Below are 18,568 nucleotides of genomic sequence, written 5' to 3' on the forward strand. Positions count from 1 at the left end.
AGCCTGGTCTACAAGAGCTAGTTCCAGGACAGGCTCCAAAACTACAGCGAAACCTTGTATCGAAAAACAAAAACAACAACAGCAAAAAGATCAGCTCATATTTGTAGCCCCCAGAAGTGTAAAACACGACATGTGACCATCTCCATGCCTCTAAGTCCTACCTCTGCCAGCCAACTTCATACCCAAAAGGTCCTACAACCTTTTAAGACAGGGCTATCAGCTAGAAACCAAGTGTTCAAAACAGATCTTTGCAGACATTTCACACTGAAATCACAATACACTTTGACCTGATAATTTTATTACTAGGACCTATTCTATAAAAATAGCCAATGATGTAGAATTTAGGAATCAACATATTTATTTGTTCATTTTAAAGTATTAAAACATTAAAGCTGCACATTCAATGTACCTAAGACAGAATCATTTTTTAAAAAATAAAACAATAGGGGGCTGGAGAGATGGCTCAGTGGTTAAGAGCACTGGCTGCTCTTCCAGAGGTCCTGAGTTCCATTCCCAGCAACCATATGGTGGCTCACAACCATCTGTAATGAGATCTGGCGCCCTCTTCTGGCGTGTGAGCATACATGGAGGCAGAATGTTGTACACATAATAAATAAACAAATCTTTTTAAAAAATAAAACAATATTGGATTGGCATTCTAGAAATTTTTTTCTTTTTTTCACTATGTCCCCAGGAAGCTACATTGCTCCTGATAGACAGAGGCAGCCACAGCACCCCAGAATATTTCTCTAAATAGACAGAAAAAAGTACCAGACAGGAGCTGCAGCCAGGTGCAGAATGAATCTACAAGTATTCTAGAATTTTAAAGAGTGACTTCAGATGTAATGCTTAGCTTAGATCCTTAAAATATACCTACACAGTAATCAAAGAAAGTATTTGACCCCCTGCATACAAAAGAATAAGATAACCTGTCTAATACTATAAAGCCATCAGGGGTCTAATGTGACCTCTGGAACCTGATACAAACATACAGTTTTAAGTCCCCAGGCTCACTTTCGAAGTTGGAACCATAGAGAGGGCAGTGGGCAGCACTCTATATTTTAACAAGGCCTCCATGATCCAGATATACAATATCTGAAAGCACAAAAGCGCAACATTCAGTCTTGCAAATAATGCTTGTGAATTCAACACTGGAAAATGAAAAGATAGCAGTGCAGTGTCTCCTACGTCAACTGCATTTTCATGTTTCAGGTCTCTTCCCAACCAAAATGCATTATTAATATGAAGTTTTAAATAATATTCCTGTCTGGCACCTGACAAAGCAGAAGTCCTAGAGAACAGAGATTCCTTGTTTGTTTGTTTGTTTTGTTGTTGTTTTGAGACAGGGTTTCTCTGTAGCTTTGGAGCCTGTTCTGGAATTCGTTCTGTAGATCAGGCTGGCCTTGAACTCAGAGACTCAAAGATCTGCCTGTCTCTGCCTCCCAAGTGCTGGGATTAAATGAATATGCCGCCACCACACGGTGAGAACAGAGATTCTTAACCTATCAATGTCACAGGAAATGTCAGAAATGTCACAGAAATTGTATTTGAGGGTACTGTGTGTTTGGGAAGGATTGGTAACAGACATCACAAACATCTCTTTACTCAACACATTTTTCATCTAGTATTCTCCTGATTTGCTAACTCTGAAAGCCAGTCTGACTACCAGGCCACATCTAAAGCCAAGACCATGAGTATTTAGAGTGCCTGGTAGACACAAAGGTCAAGACCTTCAAGTCTCTACCAGGAATGCTTTAACCTGCTAGATCATGCCAAGAGTTCAAAAATAAAGTTAAGAGAGTTCCAAAAGACAACTTAAGGCACCTGTCATAGAAATAAAAAGGGAGAGTGACCTCATTTTAGAGGAGGTCAGCAGAAACAAAATGTTAAAAGAAAGGTGGAAGGAACTTTATCAGCTCTCAGAAAACGATCACAGGACAACTACAGTACATGTGACTGGGCTAGACTGTTTCCACTAGGGACACCTTCGCTCAACAAGCCCATCTCAAAAATCACAGCTCTCATTTGTGAAATGGAAAAATAGTAATGATTTTAATTACCTCAAAAATATTTTCCTGAAAGACAGCTAGAGACAAAAAGGCATGAAGTAACAATGTAGCCACGCTCACAGTTCAACAACTATTCTCTCTTATATAACCAAACTGCAGAATATTAAACATTGCAATTTATAATGTTCTAAGAACAATTTTGTTTCTATTATTAACAAATGAAGCATAAATGATTGAAAGGATTCAAAATAACATGAGAAATATAAACAACTCAAATTGTAATTTTTGAAAGATTATATATAAAAGTACCTATTCTTGGGTGGAAACTTAGTCACTTAGCAAAAGCATATTGTCATTTTTGGGACAGCTCTTTTTGGTAAGTAGTTTGGCAATTTCTTCTAAAACTAAAAAATACACTTAAAAACATCTTGGGATATTTACCTCAAAGGAACAAAAACTCATGTTCATGTAAAAGCGTACAAAGGTCAAAGCAATTTTAATTGAAAAAACAAAAAAAGATTAGGGTTAGGGTTACTATTACTGCATAGTTCAGAATCAACTAGATCTCTCTGTATTCACCCAGGCTGTTCTTAACTGGAGATCCTCCTGCCTGCCTCAGCCTTGTTACTGCTAGGATGATAAACATGCACCATCATACTACACTCCAAAATGCAATGTTAAAAGACGTTTCCTGCCATTTTTTACAAAGAGATGCTGCTATTCATCTTGCTGGTAGTTCTAGTGTGATGCTCTTACCACACTGAGGACATAGGAAGCTGCAGTAGCTCCGGAAAAATTACTTTACAGCATGTATGCAGACTACCAAGAGATACATGCTTCTGTATCTCTTCACCTCAACATCTAATTTCTGGGATTATCTAAAGAAATAATCTGATATATATTCATAGACACATACTTATAACATGAAATGTTACTACTGTATGTGTGTACACATACACACATTACTATAGTGTAGATGAAAACAAGGTAAAATTTCACAGCCTATATATATGCATAATAGTGATTTCATACATAAATCACAACACCTTTGTGATGGCTCATATTTGTAATCCCAGCATTCAGGAGATAGGAAACAGTGGCAGCAGTTTGAGGGCAGCCCAGACTAGAAAATTTTGAGACATTGTCTAAAAATCCAAAAGAGGAAAACATCTAGTCACGGAACAGATACATACATTGATAATAATGATATCAGTATTAACGACGTAAAAAAATACTATAACAAGGAAATAAAATAAAATTCAGTACCAAATTATCTACCTAAATCAAGCATTTGGAAAACCATTAAGTAAAATAAAATTTTGTTGGTAATGAAGAATTCTATGTACTTTCCTCAGACCTTTTTAAAAAATAGTACCATTTACAGTCAAAGAAATAAGCACACTTTTACCTTATCCCAGAAATCAACCAAAGCTGTAAAGTCCCATTTTTTAGAATATGCCACATTGTATTTCAGAATAGCATCCTAGGAAAAAACAGAGACAAAAAGCTCATGACACAGTCATGTAAGTTATCTTTTACAATTTGCTTCCAGCAAATTTCTTAATGCTTAAGCAAGCTTCCTTCTGAATGTACACTAATTTATTACTCACATAAGAAAAATGAGATTAGGTATGTTAGGCAATGGGAAGAAAATATAATTACCCTAAAACATGAATTCTAAATGGGACAACGTACTCCAACTGGACAAAAATCAGACACTATCCATTATTTTCATAAACTATAAAATATAACTTTGTTAGTATAGAAAAATTATATTTACTTTTCTCAAACCCTGTGACAGTTGAATTATTTTACAGCAAAAAAGTAAGCACACTTTTACCTTATCCCAGAAATTAACAGCCACAGCTATAGAGAACCTGACATGGTAGCACATTAGCAGTTCACACCAGTTATATATTTATATGGAATGGCAAGTCAAACTATGCCATCTACTGGTTTAAGTTTTCACTATTGGAGTAAATAATACTATACACCGTGTTTCCACAGTTAAGATATTCATAAAGCAATCCATTAGTTGGCGCAGAAAAAACTATTATTTATAATTAGATCTTATCCCATTTTTCTCATCTACTTCATTGTATTTTATATTATTAATAAATTAAGTAGAATTTATAAACAATTATAATAATTCAATATTATTGTGAAGAAATATACAAGTCTAAAATCCACCGTGTTAAATTATTACTATAAAGGTTCTAAATGGCTTTATCACTAAAAAGATATATAAAAAGCTCCCTGGAAAAAACTTCATGATACACAATGAACAAGTACCTACATTAAAGCCTAAACCTACAAAAACATACCATATTTACTTGGAATCAAATGATATCCAAGTTCCTTCAGAAAAACATTAACCATAGGATAAAATAAGTAAAAGCTTTTATTTTTTTCATAAGCCATAAAGTAACATTTCTGTTAAGAGTTAAAAGATGTTTAAAGAATTATTTCCAGGGCTGGAGAGATGGCTCAGAGGTTAAGAGCATTGCCTGCTCTTCCAAAGGTCCTGAGTTCAATTCCCAGCAACCACATGGTGGCTCACAACCATCTGTGATGGGGTATGGTGCCCTCTTCTGGACTTCAGGCATACACACAAGACAGAATATTGTATACATAATGCATAAATAAATATTTAAAAAAAAGAATTATTTCCAGTCTTTGGTATCTGGTTTCAACGTGTTATATGATATGGTAAATAGCAATGTCTACAAACAAATAGACAAATGATGCAAGCATATACTTTATCACATAGGTGAATCTCAAAATTCATTTAAATCAAATACTGCAGCACACATATTATGAGGCTCCTCGCGTGTAAATTGTAAACCAATCTATAGTGGAAAAAAGGGCAAACTACTTGAGGTCAGAGCAGAAGGCAAAGGCAATGATAAAGGGGCAAGGAGAATCTTTGGGGTATGACAGAAATGGGAAGTATCTTGACTGGTAGAGACGTCAACAGTAGATACAAACGTCACAATTGATCAAATTAAACACATCAAAAGAATGTGCTTTTTATGATTCCTCAAAGTTGATAAAGAAAAACATATTTAAAAGTGTTTATTTTCTAATTCCTTCAACAACTTTTATAATTAGATTAACTCCAGTAACATTATTGCATGACATCTGTGGAAGATTGGTTCAAGCCTCCTTCAGGATAACAAAATCTGAGTATTCTCAACTCTCTTACATAAGCGGCATAGTATTTGCATATAATTAGGCACACTCTCCTTTACATTTGGTTTCTTTACAATCGATAAATCAGTGTAAATGCTATTTAGATAGGCATATTCTGTTGTTTAAGATCTAACTGTAAGAAAAAAAACTGAGCATGTTTAATTATACCCACAATTTTCTCTTCTTTCTTTTTTATTGAAGCAGGGTCTCACACTGTGGTTCAGGCTAGCCTGGAAATCATTTTGTAGCTCATGCTAGTTTCAAACATCACAGCAAACTTCATATCACACTTGAGTGCTGGGACTAGAGCCACAAAGAGTGGTGCCATGCCTGACTCATAGATTCATTATTTTCAAACCACAGCTGGAAAAGCATCCAAATGGATTTACTTTTACTCTAGTCTTCAACCCTCAAAGTATCTGCCATGAGTTCTTCACTAGAAGGGCTGGGGGCTAGTTTGCAGTTAGCCGTCAACTACTCTAGTTCTTTTTAGCTCACAATAATAAACATAAGGACCTATCTGCACAAATTATCCAGCACGCTATTAACAGAAATAGTACTGAGGATACTGTTTCTCTTTTAAACTTTGAATATCTGGGGCTGGAGAGATGGCTCAGTGGTTAAGAGCATTGCCTGATCTTCCAAAGGTCCTGAGTTCGATTCCCGGCAACCACATGGTGGCTCACAACCATCTGTAATGAGGTCTGATGCCCTCTTCTGACCTGCAGGCATACACGCAGACAGAATATTGTATACATAATAAATAAATATTTAAAAAAAAACAAAAAACAAAAAACTTTGAATATCTGAACTCTCCAAATCTACCATTGAATGAATAAATAGCAGAAAGATTATAACAACCACAAGGCTTACTCTTTACTTCTTTCTTCCTTTGTTATCATTCTCTGAACAAAGAAATTAAAGCAGATATAAGAAATTCTGACAGATTACCTTGTTCTGTTGCTAAGATAAACTAAAGGGAATACCACATTAAAGCAATTACCCCTTCCTAGAGTAATCAAGGTGCACCAAGAAACTGCTGAAAAGACAAGCAGACTAATTCAGAATGCTCTGATAATTGTGTAAAGAAAAAATATGAAAATTCTAAAAACTAGGCCTATCAGAAGGACAAAAAGAACCTAACACAGTGTTTTCAAATAGCACTCAAGCAGTGTCCTCAGAAAGTGTTTGTAAGGCCGGACACGTCTTTAATCCCAGCACCCGGGAGGCAGAGGGGGTGGATCTCTGTGAGTTCCAGGATAGTCAAGGCTATTACACAGAAAAACCCCGTCTAGAAAAACAAACGAACCAAAAGAAAAAAAAAAGCTTTTTGAAAGGGATAAAATGTTAAAAATACATACTTGTACACATATCAATGCTTTTTATATAAAGAAAATAGGAAGAAAACCCACAGAACTCTTAACAAGCTTAAATTAATTTGATAGAAAACAAGAAACCCAAGATTAATTTGATAGAAAACAAGAAACCCAAGAGTGTCCCTAACAAATCAGGACTCTGAAAGGAAACGAATAACACCATTTTCACAAAGCACAGGCACATGTGCCACAATTCATATAAGCTTTATGCTTTTTTGGCTATTTCTCTAACAAAACTTGCATGTTCATGCCTACTGTAGATATTAGGGGAAAAAAAATCTAATGATTATCCTAGGCTCTTAAATAAAAAATTAAATTACTGCGCATATGTAAAACTAATAAATAATTAAACTCCTAAAGTAATAATGGCAATAAAAATAGAATATTTGATGTATATTTTAATCATTGGCAGGTACAGTTTTCCTTTAGGCAAAAGTGCTGAGGTCATAATTCTTTCTTGATTTCCTATTAAATACATTGTAATAGCATGATAATTTTAAAACAAACAAAATTAGGCTTAAGCTGAGGGAAACTGGAGAATCAAGAAACTGAAGTCTTATTGCTGGTTTACCAAATTATCCTATGCAGCTCTAGGCAAGTCATTTATAATCCCAACTCTGCTACTCTATTAGTATTACTACGGAAACCAAGAATTCTGCCAAGCCTTCCTAAGTAACAGAAAACAAACACTGCATATGAAGACCTGCTGTCATCTGGGTCTAGGCCATTATGATCGAAAACTGTCTGAGGGATAAATTAAAGAACCTATCTCTTAGAGCTACGTAGGAGACAGGACTGGAAGAGGACGTACCTTCAGGTTCTGGGGTCGTGTGAATTTGTTGAGAAGTGCAGTCTGAATGAGCTCCCACCGGCTCCCTGCAGTTCTCTCACCATTCTTACAGAAGAAGAAAATAGGCAAGATCAAAGCATTTGAAGCTGTTCTGCATCACAATCCAAAAGCCAAACAAAGCTAAACCATGGCCCTGAGACTAAAACACTTCTGTTTTTTTATTTACCTCATCTTCCACAGGGTACAGGTTTTGCTCAGAACAAGGCATTTTAACATGCTTGTTATCCCACAAATCTTTATAATGTGTTGGAAAAGGTTTCGGGACATCTCCTGCTCGCAGGAGGTCTACCTGAAATACAGAGTAAATAGGAAAACCGTAAGTACATAGAAACTAAGCTCTGTCTACAAAGCAGCCTAAATAAATGCTGCAGTGAGACCAGTTTCCAGGACGCCACGAGTCCCTCTTAAACTGCCACCACACCTCACCTCTCACAATCACCACAATCACCATGTCCTGAGAAGTTTTAGCACACTCTTAGACCCTGACATGCCCACACTTCCTATCTCCCTCCTCCCACTCCAGCAGCTCCAGATACTGACTCCCTCGAAAACCCTCCTCCATCTTTGAAAATAGCCTGAGTTTTAGAGTCTTTGCTCAAGTTCTCACCAAAATGCCATTTATTTGAGACAAGTCAGAAACCTAAGTCCAGAAGCAGCAAATTCTTCCATATCAAATGTTTGCATATATACTATCTTCTCTCTTTTAATACAGTTAATGGCAGTTATCATCTTCTTACTTTTCCTTTATCAATTTAAACCTGAATTCTCATCTTTATTTTCCTCACCACCGTGAAGTCTTTAGGAACTTTTAAGTAAGAAGTTAATATAGTTCTTTATTAAACCACTATCATACTGGACAACACTTGTTTGGTTTTTTTTCTTGGTGTGTGTGTGTGTTAGTGTTCACAAGAGGACAGATTGCATGTGCAGGAATGTGCACATGCATGTAAAGGCCAGAGGCTATAGGTCAATATTAGGTGTCTTCCTCTGTCACTATGCACTTTACTTAAACACTAGTATCACTATTGTGTGTGGGGGTGAGTGTGTATGTATGATACATGTATGTGGGCATATATGTGCCACAAGTGGGTTTAGAGAGCAGGAAACCTTACTTACATTGGTTTTGGGGATCAAAGGCAGGTTGTCAGGCTTGCGCAGCCCACTGAGCCATCTACCTGAATTCAGTCTCTTACTGAACCTGGAGCTGACTGATTTGGCTAGAAAGGTTGCCTGGCCAGTTAACCCCAAGAATCTTCCTGTTTCCACTACTCCGTCCCCACTGATAGGATTACAGGTAAGCACTGTCACACCAAACTTTGCTTTTTTAAGATTCAATTTTCATTTATGTGTGAATGTTCTGTGTCTATATGCCATATGTTTAAGAGTGTCTCAGGAGGCCTGAGGAGGGTATCTGATCCCCCAGAACTGGAGTTATAAGCCGCTGTGAGCTGCCCAGTGCGGTGCTGAGAAGCAAACAGGTCTTCTGTAAGAGCAAGTGCACTTGTTGCTGAACCCTTTCTCTAGATCTCACCTCGTTGTTATATGAGTGTTGGGATCCAAACAGGTCCTCATGCTTATGTGTCAATTACTTTAACAACTGTTCCATCTCCCTAGCCCCAATACAGGTATTTCCTTTTGTCACGAAAATTAAATTTCTTGAGAAATAACTATTTAATTTTTTTCCACTAGAAAATGTAAGGTAGAACTTGGCATGCACATATATATGTGTATGTGTGTGCCACTGTAAACATATACAAAGCTATCACAATTAGCATTAAATAAATCTTTGAGGAATATAACAGATTTTCATTTTGCCTATTCTAGCTATTTCAAATAAATGGAAACATACAACATGTAGGTTTTTTGGTCTGTCATCTTCACTTATCAGAATGTTTTCTGGGTTTATCCAAATGTTATATTTCACTGCAGAAAATAATCACATAAAATTTTTTTAAAGTATAATATGCTATTAATGAGAGGTATATGGTATTATAATGACCTATTCTAGAAAGATTCAATCAGGTGAGCTGAGAGATTTAAGGTAGTGACAGTACAGCCGAATGCTAAGGAAGAAAAGGAAGCTAACTGAGGGTAGAAAGGCACTGGTCACAGAGTATTATTTCTGTTCATTCTGACCTGGAGCACCACCTAAAGGACCATATATTAAAGGCTTAACACCCAGACCCCAGTACTATGGAAGGTGGTGGAACTTTTGATACCAGTCCTAGTGGAAGTAAGTCTCTGATTTCTTCCTATCTCTTCTTGATTTCCAGGATGCCAAGAGATTAACAGATCTCCTTCTTCGTGCTCTCTTACTGTGACATTCTAAATAGCCACAGGCCTGCACAACAGATAAAAGCAATCACACTGAGGACTCTGAAACTCTCGAGCCAAAATAAACCTTGCTTCCTATAAGTTTATCATCTCAAGTATTTTGTCACACTCACAGAAATCTGACCACAAAAGAAAGTTGGTACCAAGAAGTGCAGTATCTCATGTGGTTCAGAAACTTTTTTGTTTGTTTATGGACAAAGTTCGGAGACACAAGCTAGAGAAAACTTAAGAGTTCTATAAATGGCTTAACGGGTAAGTCTGGTAGTTGAGAAAACCAGAAAGCTGATTGGAGTGTGGACAGAAGCTGTATTGATGAATGCAGACAGAAATAAGGACTCTCCTGCAAATCGGCCTAGAAGCCATTTGCGTTTAATTCTGGTAAATAACTTGTTTCTATTTCCTAAGGCTTTCTCTGAGCTTGAGTTTTAAAATGGCAAGACTGATTTATCCAATGATAAATGAAATTTTAAGGCAGCAGAACAATGGGCTGTGGCATGAGTCATGCTGGCTGCATTAACCATACTTACAGTAAGAACAGAGAACAAAAAAGATCTGAAAAGCTAATAATTTAGGCAAAAATAGCACATAGAAATTTGGGGACAGGAAGGTACTGCTACTAAAGTAGCATCACTAAAAAGAGGCCAAGTACTTTGTCCTTGGACAATAAGGAAGATACCCAAGGGCTTCTCAAAAACTACAAGTCCTTATCTAGCCAAGATATCATCTACCACAAGCTCAAAGATTCAAAACAAACAAACAAACAAACAAACAAACAAACCACAACAGTTTTCCCAGGTGGCTGCAGGAGAAGGGAGACCCAGAGTTCCAGCCTGCACAAGGTCACTAGTGAATCGCTTTCCTTGGTTAAGTCAGAGGATTCAAAGCTGCTAAATATAGTTCAGGGTAATTCCATGCATCTCTCGCCAGCAACAGACCTCGGCACTGTCAATGACTTCACATGCACGTACTATCCAAGTTATAAACATGGTAGGGTTTCTAATGAGGTTTCAAACCAAAGCCTGAAAGTCAAGCAGCACGTGACAAGGTCAGAGTTCCTGCAAGCTTCCTCTGACAGAAATGAAGATAATGAACCTAAAGCTGCAATGTAGACCCTGGGAAATATGCCACAAAAAATGCAAAAGTAGGTACAGAGCTACAAAAAGCAGGAGTTGTTGCTTTACAGAAACAGAATTCCTATTTGGGAAGATGAAAAGTCTGGGAATGGGTATCAGTGGTGGTTGTACAACACTGTCAACACACTTAATGTCACTGAATCACAAACATAAAAATCATTACAGTGGTAAACTTTGTGCTATGTGCATTTTACCACAACTTAACAAAAAGTGAGACTGGTTTTAGACATGCTGAGTCTAAATACTTCTGAGGTGGTGACAGGGAATGACCAGAGAATCTAAGACCAAGATGGAGACTGCACTAAACCATAAACAATTTTGAACTTTTTTATTTTACAAAATAATAATAACTAACATATAGTGAGTAGTCAACTGGAAAGAAAAAAAATGAAACAAAAATTTTTGCTCACAGGTAAGAATACCCACCCGAACAGTCACTGTGTGGTTAGCAGATGGTCTTAAGAGAGGCAAGCGAACCCCACACCGAGGCATTTTCCTCATTTCCTCAATAGGAGTTCCCAGCCACTTCTTGTCTGGAGGAAGGTGAGGGGGAACGTATTTAGGAATCTTCCTTTCTGTTCTTTGATGTCTGACTTCACATTGTTCTTTTCTAAGGTTAAGAAAAATATGGACTGTTTCAGTTTTCTTAGATATACAAGCACAAAACTTACGAAAAATATTACTGTCTAAAGTGTGCTATACTTGCTTTACAAGGACAACTTTAAAACCTTATATTAAAACCCAAGAGCTTAAGAAACTTTCAAACATACAAATCTCCTTTTAAAACAGAAATGAGGGGCTGGAGAAATAGATCAGAGGTTAAGAGCAATGGCTGTTCTTCCAAAGGTTCTGAGTTCAATTCCCAGCAACCACATGGTGGCTTACAACCACCTGTAATAAGATCTGGTGTCCTTTTCTGGCCTGCAGGCATACATGCATACTGTATATATAATAAATAAATATTAAAAAAAAACAGAAATAAGTCACAGATCAGAGACTCAGTTACTTCTCTGGTCTTCATATAACCATTTCAAAAAAGTAAACTTAGTATCATAAGCTACAAAACACATCTTAAAAAACCGAGCAAGGTTTAAAATTCCTCATGGAATAATGGCAAAAATACAAGGGTGTATTCAAATATATATGAAAAAATATCCTTATAGGATTTCAGTGAATTTTCTAACCTAAATCTCAGCTTTCTCATTTACAAAACAGAGTATTACCTGGTTTTTCTGTCAGAGCATTAGAGAAGCTATTACATTAAAAAAAAAAAAACCCTAAACAAATGTTAAATAACAGTTATAGTCAATCCAATATTTTCATCTAATAATTTTCATAAATTCCATAAGAAAGTTCATGAAACTAAAACTGACTACCAATACAAATCTCTCCTTGTTTTCTGCTTCTGGCCTTTTTAGAATTTCCACTTTGAAATCTAGACTTTAGCCAGGCAGTGGTGGCGCACACCTTTGATTCCAACACACAGGAGGCAGGCAGATCTCTGTGAGTTCAAGGCCAGCTAGTTCTGGTCTACCAGAGCTAGTTCTAGGACAGGCTCCAAAGTTACAGAAAAACCTTGTCTCGAAAAACCAAAAATAAATAAATAAATATTTTAAAAAAAGAAATCTAGACTTTAATTTGTATAAATAGTTAATAAAAGGCAACTATTTAATTAACAGTAGTTACTTTCTTAATTCCCCCTACAAAATTTAAAAACATACTACACAGCCGGGCGGTGGTGGCGCATGCCTTTAATCCCAGCACTCGGGAGGCAGAGGCAGGCGGATCTTTGTGAGTTCGAGACCAGCCTGGTCTACAAGAGCTAGTTCCAGGACAGGAACCAAAAGCTACAGAGAAACCCTGTCTCGAAAAATCAAAAAAAAAAAAGACAAAAAAAAAAAAAAACATACTACACTATTGGAGGGAAACTCCTAAATGGGAGGGAGGGGAATTACCTTCTGTCCTCTGATTTGGGAATTCTCATGAAATGATCTGTGATTTTAGAATCCTTCTTTCCATGCTGCTTGGAACTTCTACATTCTACATTAAGGCTAGAAGTGTTTCCAGATGGCTTGGCATTTAAATCACTGGTTCCAGCATGAGTCTCTCCTTCAAACTGGAAATGTAACCTAACTTCCCTTCCCTTAGTCAAATGCCGTTTCTTAAGATCGCAGTCAGCTTCTCTGGCTTGGCAACTTGAAAGCTGATTTGCTGTTTGGGAGGAACTATCTTCTTGCTCATCAAAGCCTGGACTTGGTTCTTCATCAGCTTCTGAGTCTTGGCAACTGTTTTTTGAATTGTCTACATCCATTGGTGACTCCGGCTCGCTGTCTTTCTCAAATGGAGGAGAATCACCTAGACTACTTTCTTGTCTAATCAATTTGTTGTCAGTTTTTGGCCCAGTTCCAATGTCCTCAGCACCAACATCTGACAAAGGGCTCTCGGGTACCACATCCACCTCCTGCTGACAGCCTGTGCAGTCTTTCAAGGAGTGGCAAGACCCACTGCACTTACAGCAGCTTCTGGCTTGCTCATCTCCCACTGTCTGCTTTGTGTTTCCAAGCTTTACAGGTGTAGGAAACTGCTGACTGTCTCTATCTTCTTCATTATCTGTGTCACTGTGGTCATCAGCTTGGGGTGACTGCTCAATGTTAGCATTACTAAGCTGCTTTGGTACCAGGGATACTGTTGGAGGCTCACTTGCCAAAAGCTGTTCTGCATGCTTCCCTTCATTTTGCCACTTACACATACTTGCATTCTGCTGCTGGCTTAAATACTGTGTGTTCTTTTCAATCGGTGATTTATCAAGATTAAGCTGAGGAACATTTTCCAATTTTTCCATCTTATGTTGGTAAAAGTTATCTTTTTGCAGAGAACTCATCATGGAGTCTATCCTTATATTGTTGTTTTCTTTACTACAAGAGAACAGAAAGAAATAAAACCAATTTATTAAAAAAAAATCAAAGTAGCTAAACTACTGAACACCATAGTGAAAAGTTTACTCTTGTGATGGCTAAACACGCAGCGCATCATTTCCCCGCTCTGCACTTTCGCTCAAGTACCCATGATGCCCTTCCTCAGCGCTGTGCCTGATAAACACCCACCCTTCTTCAAATCTTAAGGTTACCTTCTGTTTAATCCTTTTTTCCTTCAAAGACCAGCCAAAGCTGGTGACTTCATTCTTCTACATGCTGGCCACCACTCATATCTTTACTTACTTGCTCACACCTTCACGACGTATTTACCTCATGAAGCAGTAGCCTATAACCACTACTGTATATGAGTATCTTAAAAGTCAGAAACCATTTAACTTTAATCTCTTTATCTCACAAACAAATGAAGGTCTCTACGTATTAAAAACTAAAAAATAAACAAACTTTAAAAAATTAATAAAGGGGTGGGCAGTGGTGGTGCATGCCTTTAATCCCAGCACTCGGGAGGCAGAGGCAGGTGAATGTCTGTGAGTTTGAGGCCAGCCTGGTCTACAAGAGCTAGTTACAGGACAGGCTCCAAAGCCATAGAGAGACCCTGTCTTGAAAAACCAAATAAAAGAAAAAAGAAAGAAAAAAAAAAGTTAAAGGTAGATGAAGAAAAATACAAAGAAATTAAAAACAAAAAGCAAGATAAAACAACCCCACCATTTCACTCTTCATTTATCCATATAGAAATGTCTTTGTACTGGGCTGGAGAGATGGTTCATAACTGACTGCTCTTCCAGAGGTCCTGAGTTCAATTCCCAGCAACCACATGGCAGCTCACAACCACCTGTGATGAGATCTGGTGCCCTCTTCTGGCCTGCAGGCGCACATGCAGGCAGAACATTGTATACATAATAAATAAAATCTTAAAAAAAAATTTTTGTTTATACCTTTCTGACTCAATTGTCTTGGTTCCTTTAGTATCCATCCAAGTGGTAATTGTCTTCTGTTTGAAAACTATAAGAAATTAAAATTAAAAGTTAAATATATATACAAATTCAAATAGAAAACATATGGCCTATTATACATATTAGGCCTTTTGCTAGACTCTGCAGGTTAAACAGAGCAGCTACTTTTTCAAACTTCAAGCATTAAAAGATAAGACAGGAACAGCTAATATGCACAGTGCAGATTTGAAAGTGTTTTCCTAAACTGGGCGGTGGTGGTGCACATCTGTAATTCTGGCACTTGGGAGGCAGAGGCAGGCAGATCTCTGTGAGATCAAGGCCAGCCTGGTCTACAAGAGCTAGTTCCAGGACAGGCTCCAAAGCTACAGAGAAACCCTGTCTCAAAAAAAAAAAAGAAAAAAAAAGAAAAAGAAAAAGGTTGGATTCAAATCATGGCTACCTCACTGGCTTTCTTTGTGACTGAGTGAAAGAACCTTTTTTCCAACTGAGATTCTTCACCTGGAAACTATGTACACGAACAGCATCTTCCATGGAGTTAACATGAAGTTTAAATTATTAATAATTTATGTAAAGTATTAGGACACTATGTGGTATATGTTTAAAAAAATGTTAGTTTTTAAAAACTATTAAAAGAGGTCTTGATCAAGAATTATAGTATTTCTGGCTGGGCAGTGGTGGTGCACGCCTTTAATCCCAGCACTCGGGAGGCAGAGGCAGGCGGATCTCTGTGAGTATGAGGCCAGCCTGGTCTACAAGAGCTAGTTTCAGGATAGGCTCCAAAGCTACAGAGAAATCCTGTCACAAAAAAAAGAAAATTCAGGACAAGAAAAAGTGAAACTAAGACCATAGTTAGAGAGGCACAAAAGGATGGTCAGAAGTCACACTTAGAGCCATGATTCCAGCATTCAAAGTTAAGAAGCCTATAGTCATTCATAATGGATAACCTGGAGGCAAAGAGAGTGCTCACCAATGGACATCAGCGAGAAAGCTACTGGTCTGAGTCAGGAGTTCCAAGTCACCTGAGTCATGAGAAGCAATAAATGGATCCTAGGACCATGCCCACACCTACTAAATCAGAATCTCTGTGAGCGTGATGGAAGAATGAGAACTGAAATTCTTAAAAAGGAAGAAAGAAAATAAAAAAGAAAAAAATAAAAAATCAACTAGATTGAAAAATTACTGATTGAGGCACAAAATAACTTCTTATGAGATAAGCAAAACTGAGTAGTCATTACAGACTTCAAGCTTGAAGCTTCAAAGACCTAAATGGTCATAACAACACTGAGTAGAAATATGGGAAATAGGAGAATTAGGTATGGGGGGGGTATGATTAGGAAATTCTGCAGATACTAAATTTGAGATGTCAGAGAAATGACTAAATAGATATGACCAGCAGCAAAAATAAAAATGATTAACTTAGGAGTGGGGATGCAATCACATTTTATATAACCATTAGAAACACATGCCCTTTCAGTTTTTAATGTACAGGACAGGAACTGCATGTGTCACTTTGCATTAAATCTTAAACATTCTCAGTTCTCAAAGTGGCAATATTAAGAATCTAAACACTTAAGTCATAGATGCATTTGTATTTTTCTTTTTTTCCTTTTGGTTATTTGAGACAGAGTCTCTCTGTAGCTTTGGAGCCTGTCCTGGAACTAGCTCTTGTAGACCAGGCTGGCCTCAAACTCACAGACATCCGCCTGCCTCTGCCTCTCGAGTGCTGGGATTAAAGGCATGCACCACCACCGCCCAGCTCTGATTAGTATTCTATTTATTTATTATGTATACAATATTCTGTCTGTGTGTATGCCTGCAGACCAGAAGAGGGCACCGGACCTCATTACAGATGGTTGTGAGCCACCATGCAGAACTTTTGGAAGAGCAGGCAATGCTCTTAACCTCTGAGCCATCTCTTCAGCCCCCTGATTAGTACTCTTTAAATGGTTTGCTTTACAAAAAGTAATTTACAGACGGGCGATGGTAGTGCACACCTTTAATCCCAGCACTCAGGAGGCAGAGGCAGGTAGATCTTTGTGAGTTCAAGGCCAGTCTGGTCTACAAGAGAGAGTTCTAGGACAGCTAGGGTTGTTACAAAGAGAAACCCCATCTCAAACAAAACAAAACAAAACAAAACAAAAAAACAAGCAAAAAACATACACACAAAAAAAAAAAGAAAACCCACAAAAAAGTAATTTACATAAATCCTTCTTTCATTAAGTCACTCTTTGTGATTTATCATTGTCAGAAAGCAAGAGGATGATTTGAAGATGAAACTTTTTCTATTGCTCTTTTTCTATTTAATTCTATCAAATGGGTTCAGTGTCCCTGATCTTCAAAATCCAACTTTTGAGTTCTAATGCTAATTTTGAAACATTTCAGATTTTAAAATTTTCAGATTAGATTAACCAGTTTGGTCTATGCAATTCTTCCAAAAATCTTAAAAACTCCATCTGAATCATTTCTTACCGCAAGCATTCCAGGTATGGGACACTAAGTCTACACAAACCATAGAAAGGACAGTTTAGAAAAATCCTCAAATTTCAAACCAGTAAACTGCTGAAACACCATTTTTGGAACCAGTCTAGAATTTAAAACCTTCTGTAATATTAGGATTAGATGTGAGGCTGCGATAGCTAGGCTCCTAGTGGTGGTTTGAATAAAAATGGTCACCACAATCTTATATATATGAATGCTTAATCATTAGGTAGTTGGAATAAAAATGGGGCCGGGCGATGGTGGCGCACGCCTTTAATCCCAGCACTCGGGAGGCAGAGGCAGGCGGATCTCTGTGAGTTCGAGACCAGCCTGGTCTACAGAGCTAGTTCCAGGACAGGCTCCAAAGCCACAGAGAAACCCTGTCTCGAAAAACCAAAAAAAAAAAAAATGGTCACCAGAATCTCATATATTTAAATGTTTAATCATCATGGCACTATTTGAGAAATTTAGAAGGACAAGAAGGGGTATAGTCTTGTTGGAGTAGGTGTGCCATTGTTAGAGGAACTGTGTCACTGGAGATGGGCTTTTGAAATCTCAAAGTCCAGCTCCGGGCCCGATGTCTCTATCTGCCTGCATCACGATATAACTCTCAGCTACTGTTCTAGTGCCATGCTCCCCTCCATGATGATAATGGAATACGCCTCTGAGGCTGTAGCAAACCCCCAGTTAAATGCTCTTTTATAGGCGCTGCCTTCGTCATGGTGTCTCTTCACAGCAATAGAACAGTGACTAAGACACTCTTCTCATCCACATGAAGTAGTCCACAGAACCCAAACTTCAAGTGATGAAAGCCCAGGAGGCCTGTTCCAGAGAAGCTGAAGACAGCTGTCTGCCTCCTGAAGCCCAGCATGGAAGTATATCCTCCTAGCTTCAGGCTTCCAATTATGATTCCTGGAGCCTGCCAAAAGGATGAATGGGGAAAGGAAGGTGAAGAAGTAACAATATATCCTGCGAATCAAATGTTCCCCAGTCCTCGTTTGAACCCTAGAGAAAGGACAGCCTCACTCTTTTCAATACTACCACTGGCTGCTAAGTTTCTTTTCCAACACATCACAGGACTGTTAAGAGCTTAATCCAAGCTGGACGGTGGTAGGAGTGGTATACACCTTTAATGCCAGCACTCAGGAGGCAGAGTAGGCAGATCTGAGTTCAAGGCCAGTCTAGTACACAGAGTAAGTTCCAGGACAGCCAGGGCTACACAAAGAAACCCTGTCTTGAGAAACAAAAAACAAACACACAAACAAACAAAAAACAACTTACTCCTTCTTCTACTTAAGGAAGCACAAAAT

At 37.8% G+C, this 18,568-nt stretch overlaps 1 protein-coding gene and 1 non-coding gene across 2 annotated transcripts in view; both read right to left on the reverse strand.

The window, feature by feature from the left end:
- The window catches only part of Parg (poly(ADP-ribose) glycohydrolase), a 104,195-nt gene that overhangs the window by 80,716 nt on the left and 4,911 nt on the right, over positions 1–18,568 (reverse strand). The window contains exons 2-7 of the mRNA XM_075988771.1: positions 14,763–14,829; positions 12,850–13,809; positions 11,321–11,504; positions 7,594–7,716; positions 7,389–7,472; positions 3,418–3,492 (exon numbers count right to left, since the gene is read on the reverse strand). Coding sequence (XP_075844886.1) covers positions 3,418–3,492; positions 7,389–7,472; positions 7,594–7,716; positions 11,321–11,504; positions 12,850–13,809; positions 14,763–14,829 — 1,493 coding nt within the window. The remainder of the gene's footprint in view (positions 1–3,417; positions 3,493–7,388; positions 7,473–7,593; positions 7,717–11,320; positions 11,505–12,849; positions 13,810–14,762; positions 14,830–18,568) is intronic.
- Positions 681–808, reverse strand: LOC142859246 (small nucleolar RNA SNORA77). Its single transcript, XR_012912160.1, has one exon. It is a non-coding gene; the product is annotated as a small nucleolar RNA SNORA77 (small nucleolar RNA).

This window comes from Microtus pennsylvanicus, chromosome 10 (assembly GCF_037038515.1).
Source record: "Microtus pennsylvanicus isolate mMicPen1 chromosome 10, mMicPen1.hap1, whole genome shotgun sequence".
Taxonomy (NCBI): domain Eukaryota; kingdom Metazoa; phylum Chordata; class Mammalia; order Rodentia; family Cricetidae; genus Microtus; species Microtus pennsylvanicus.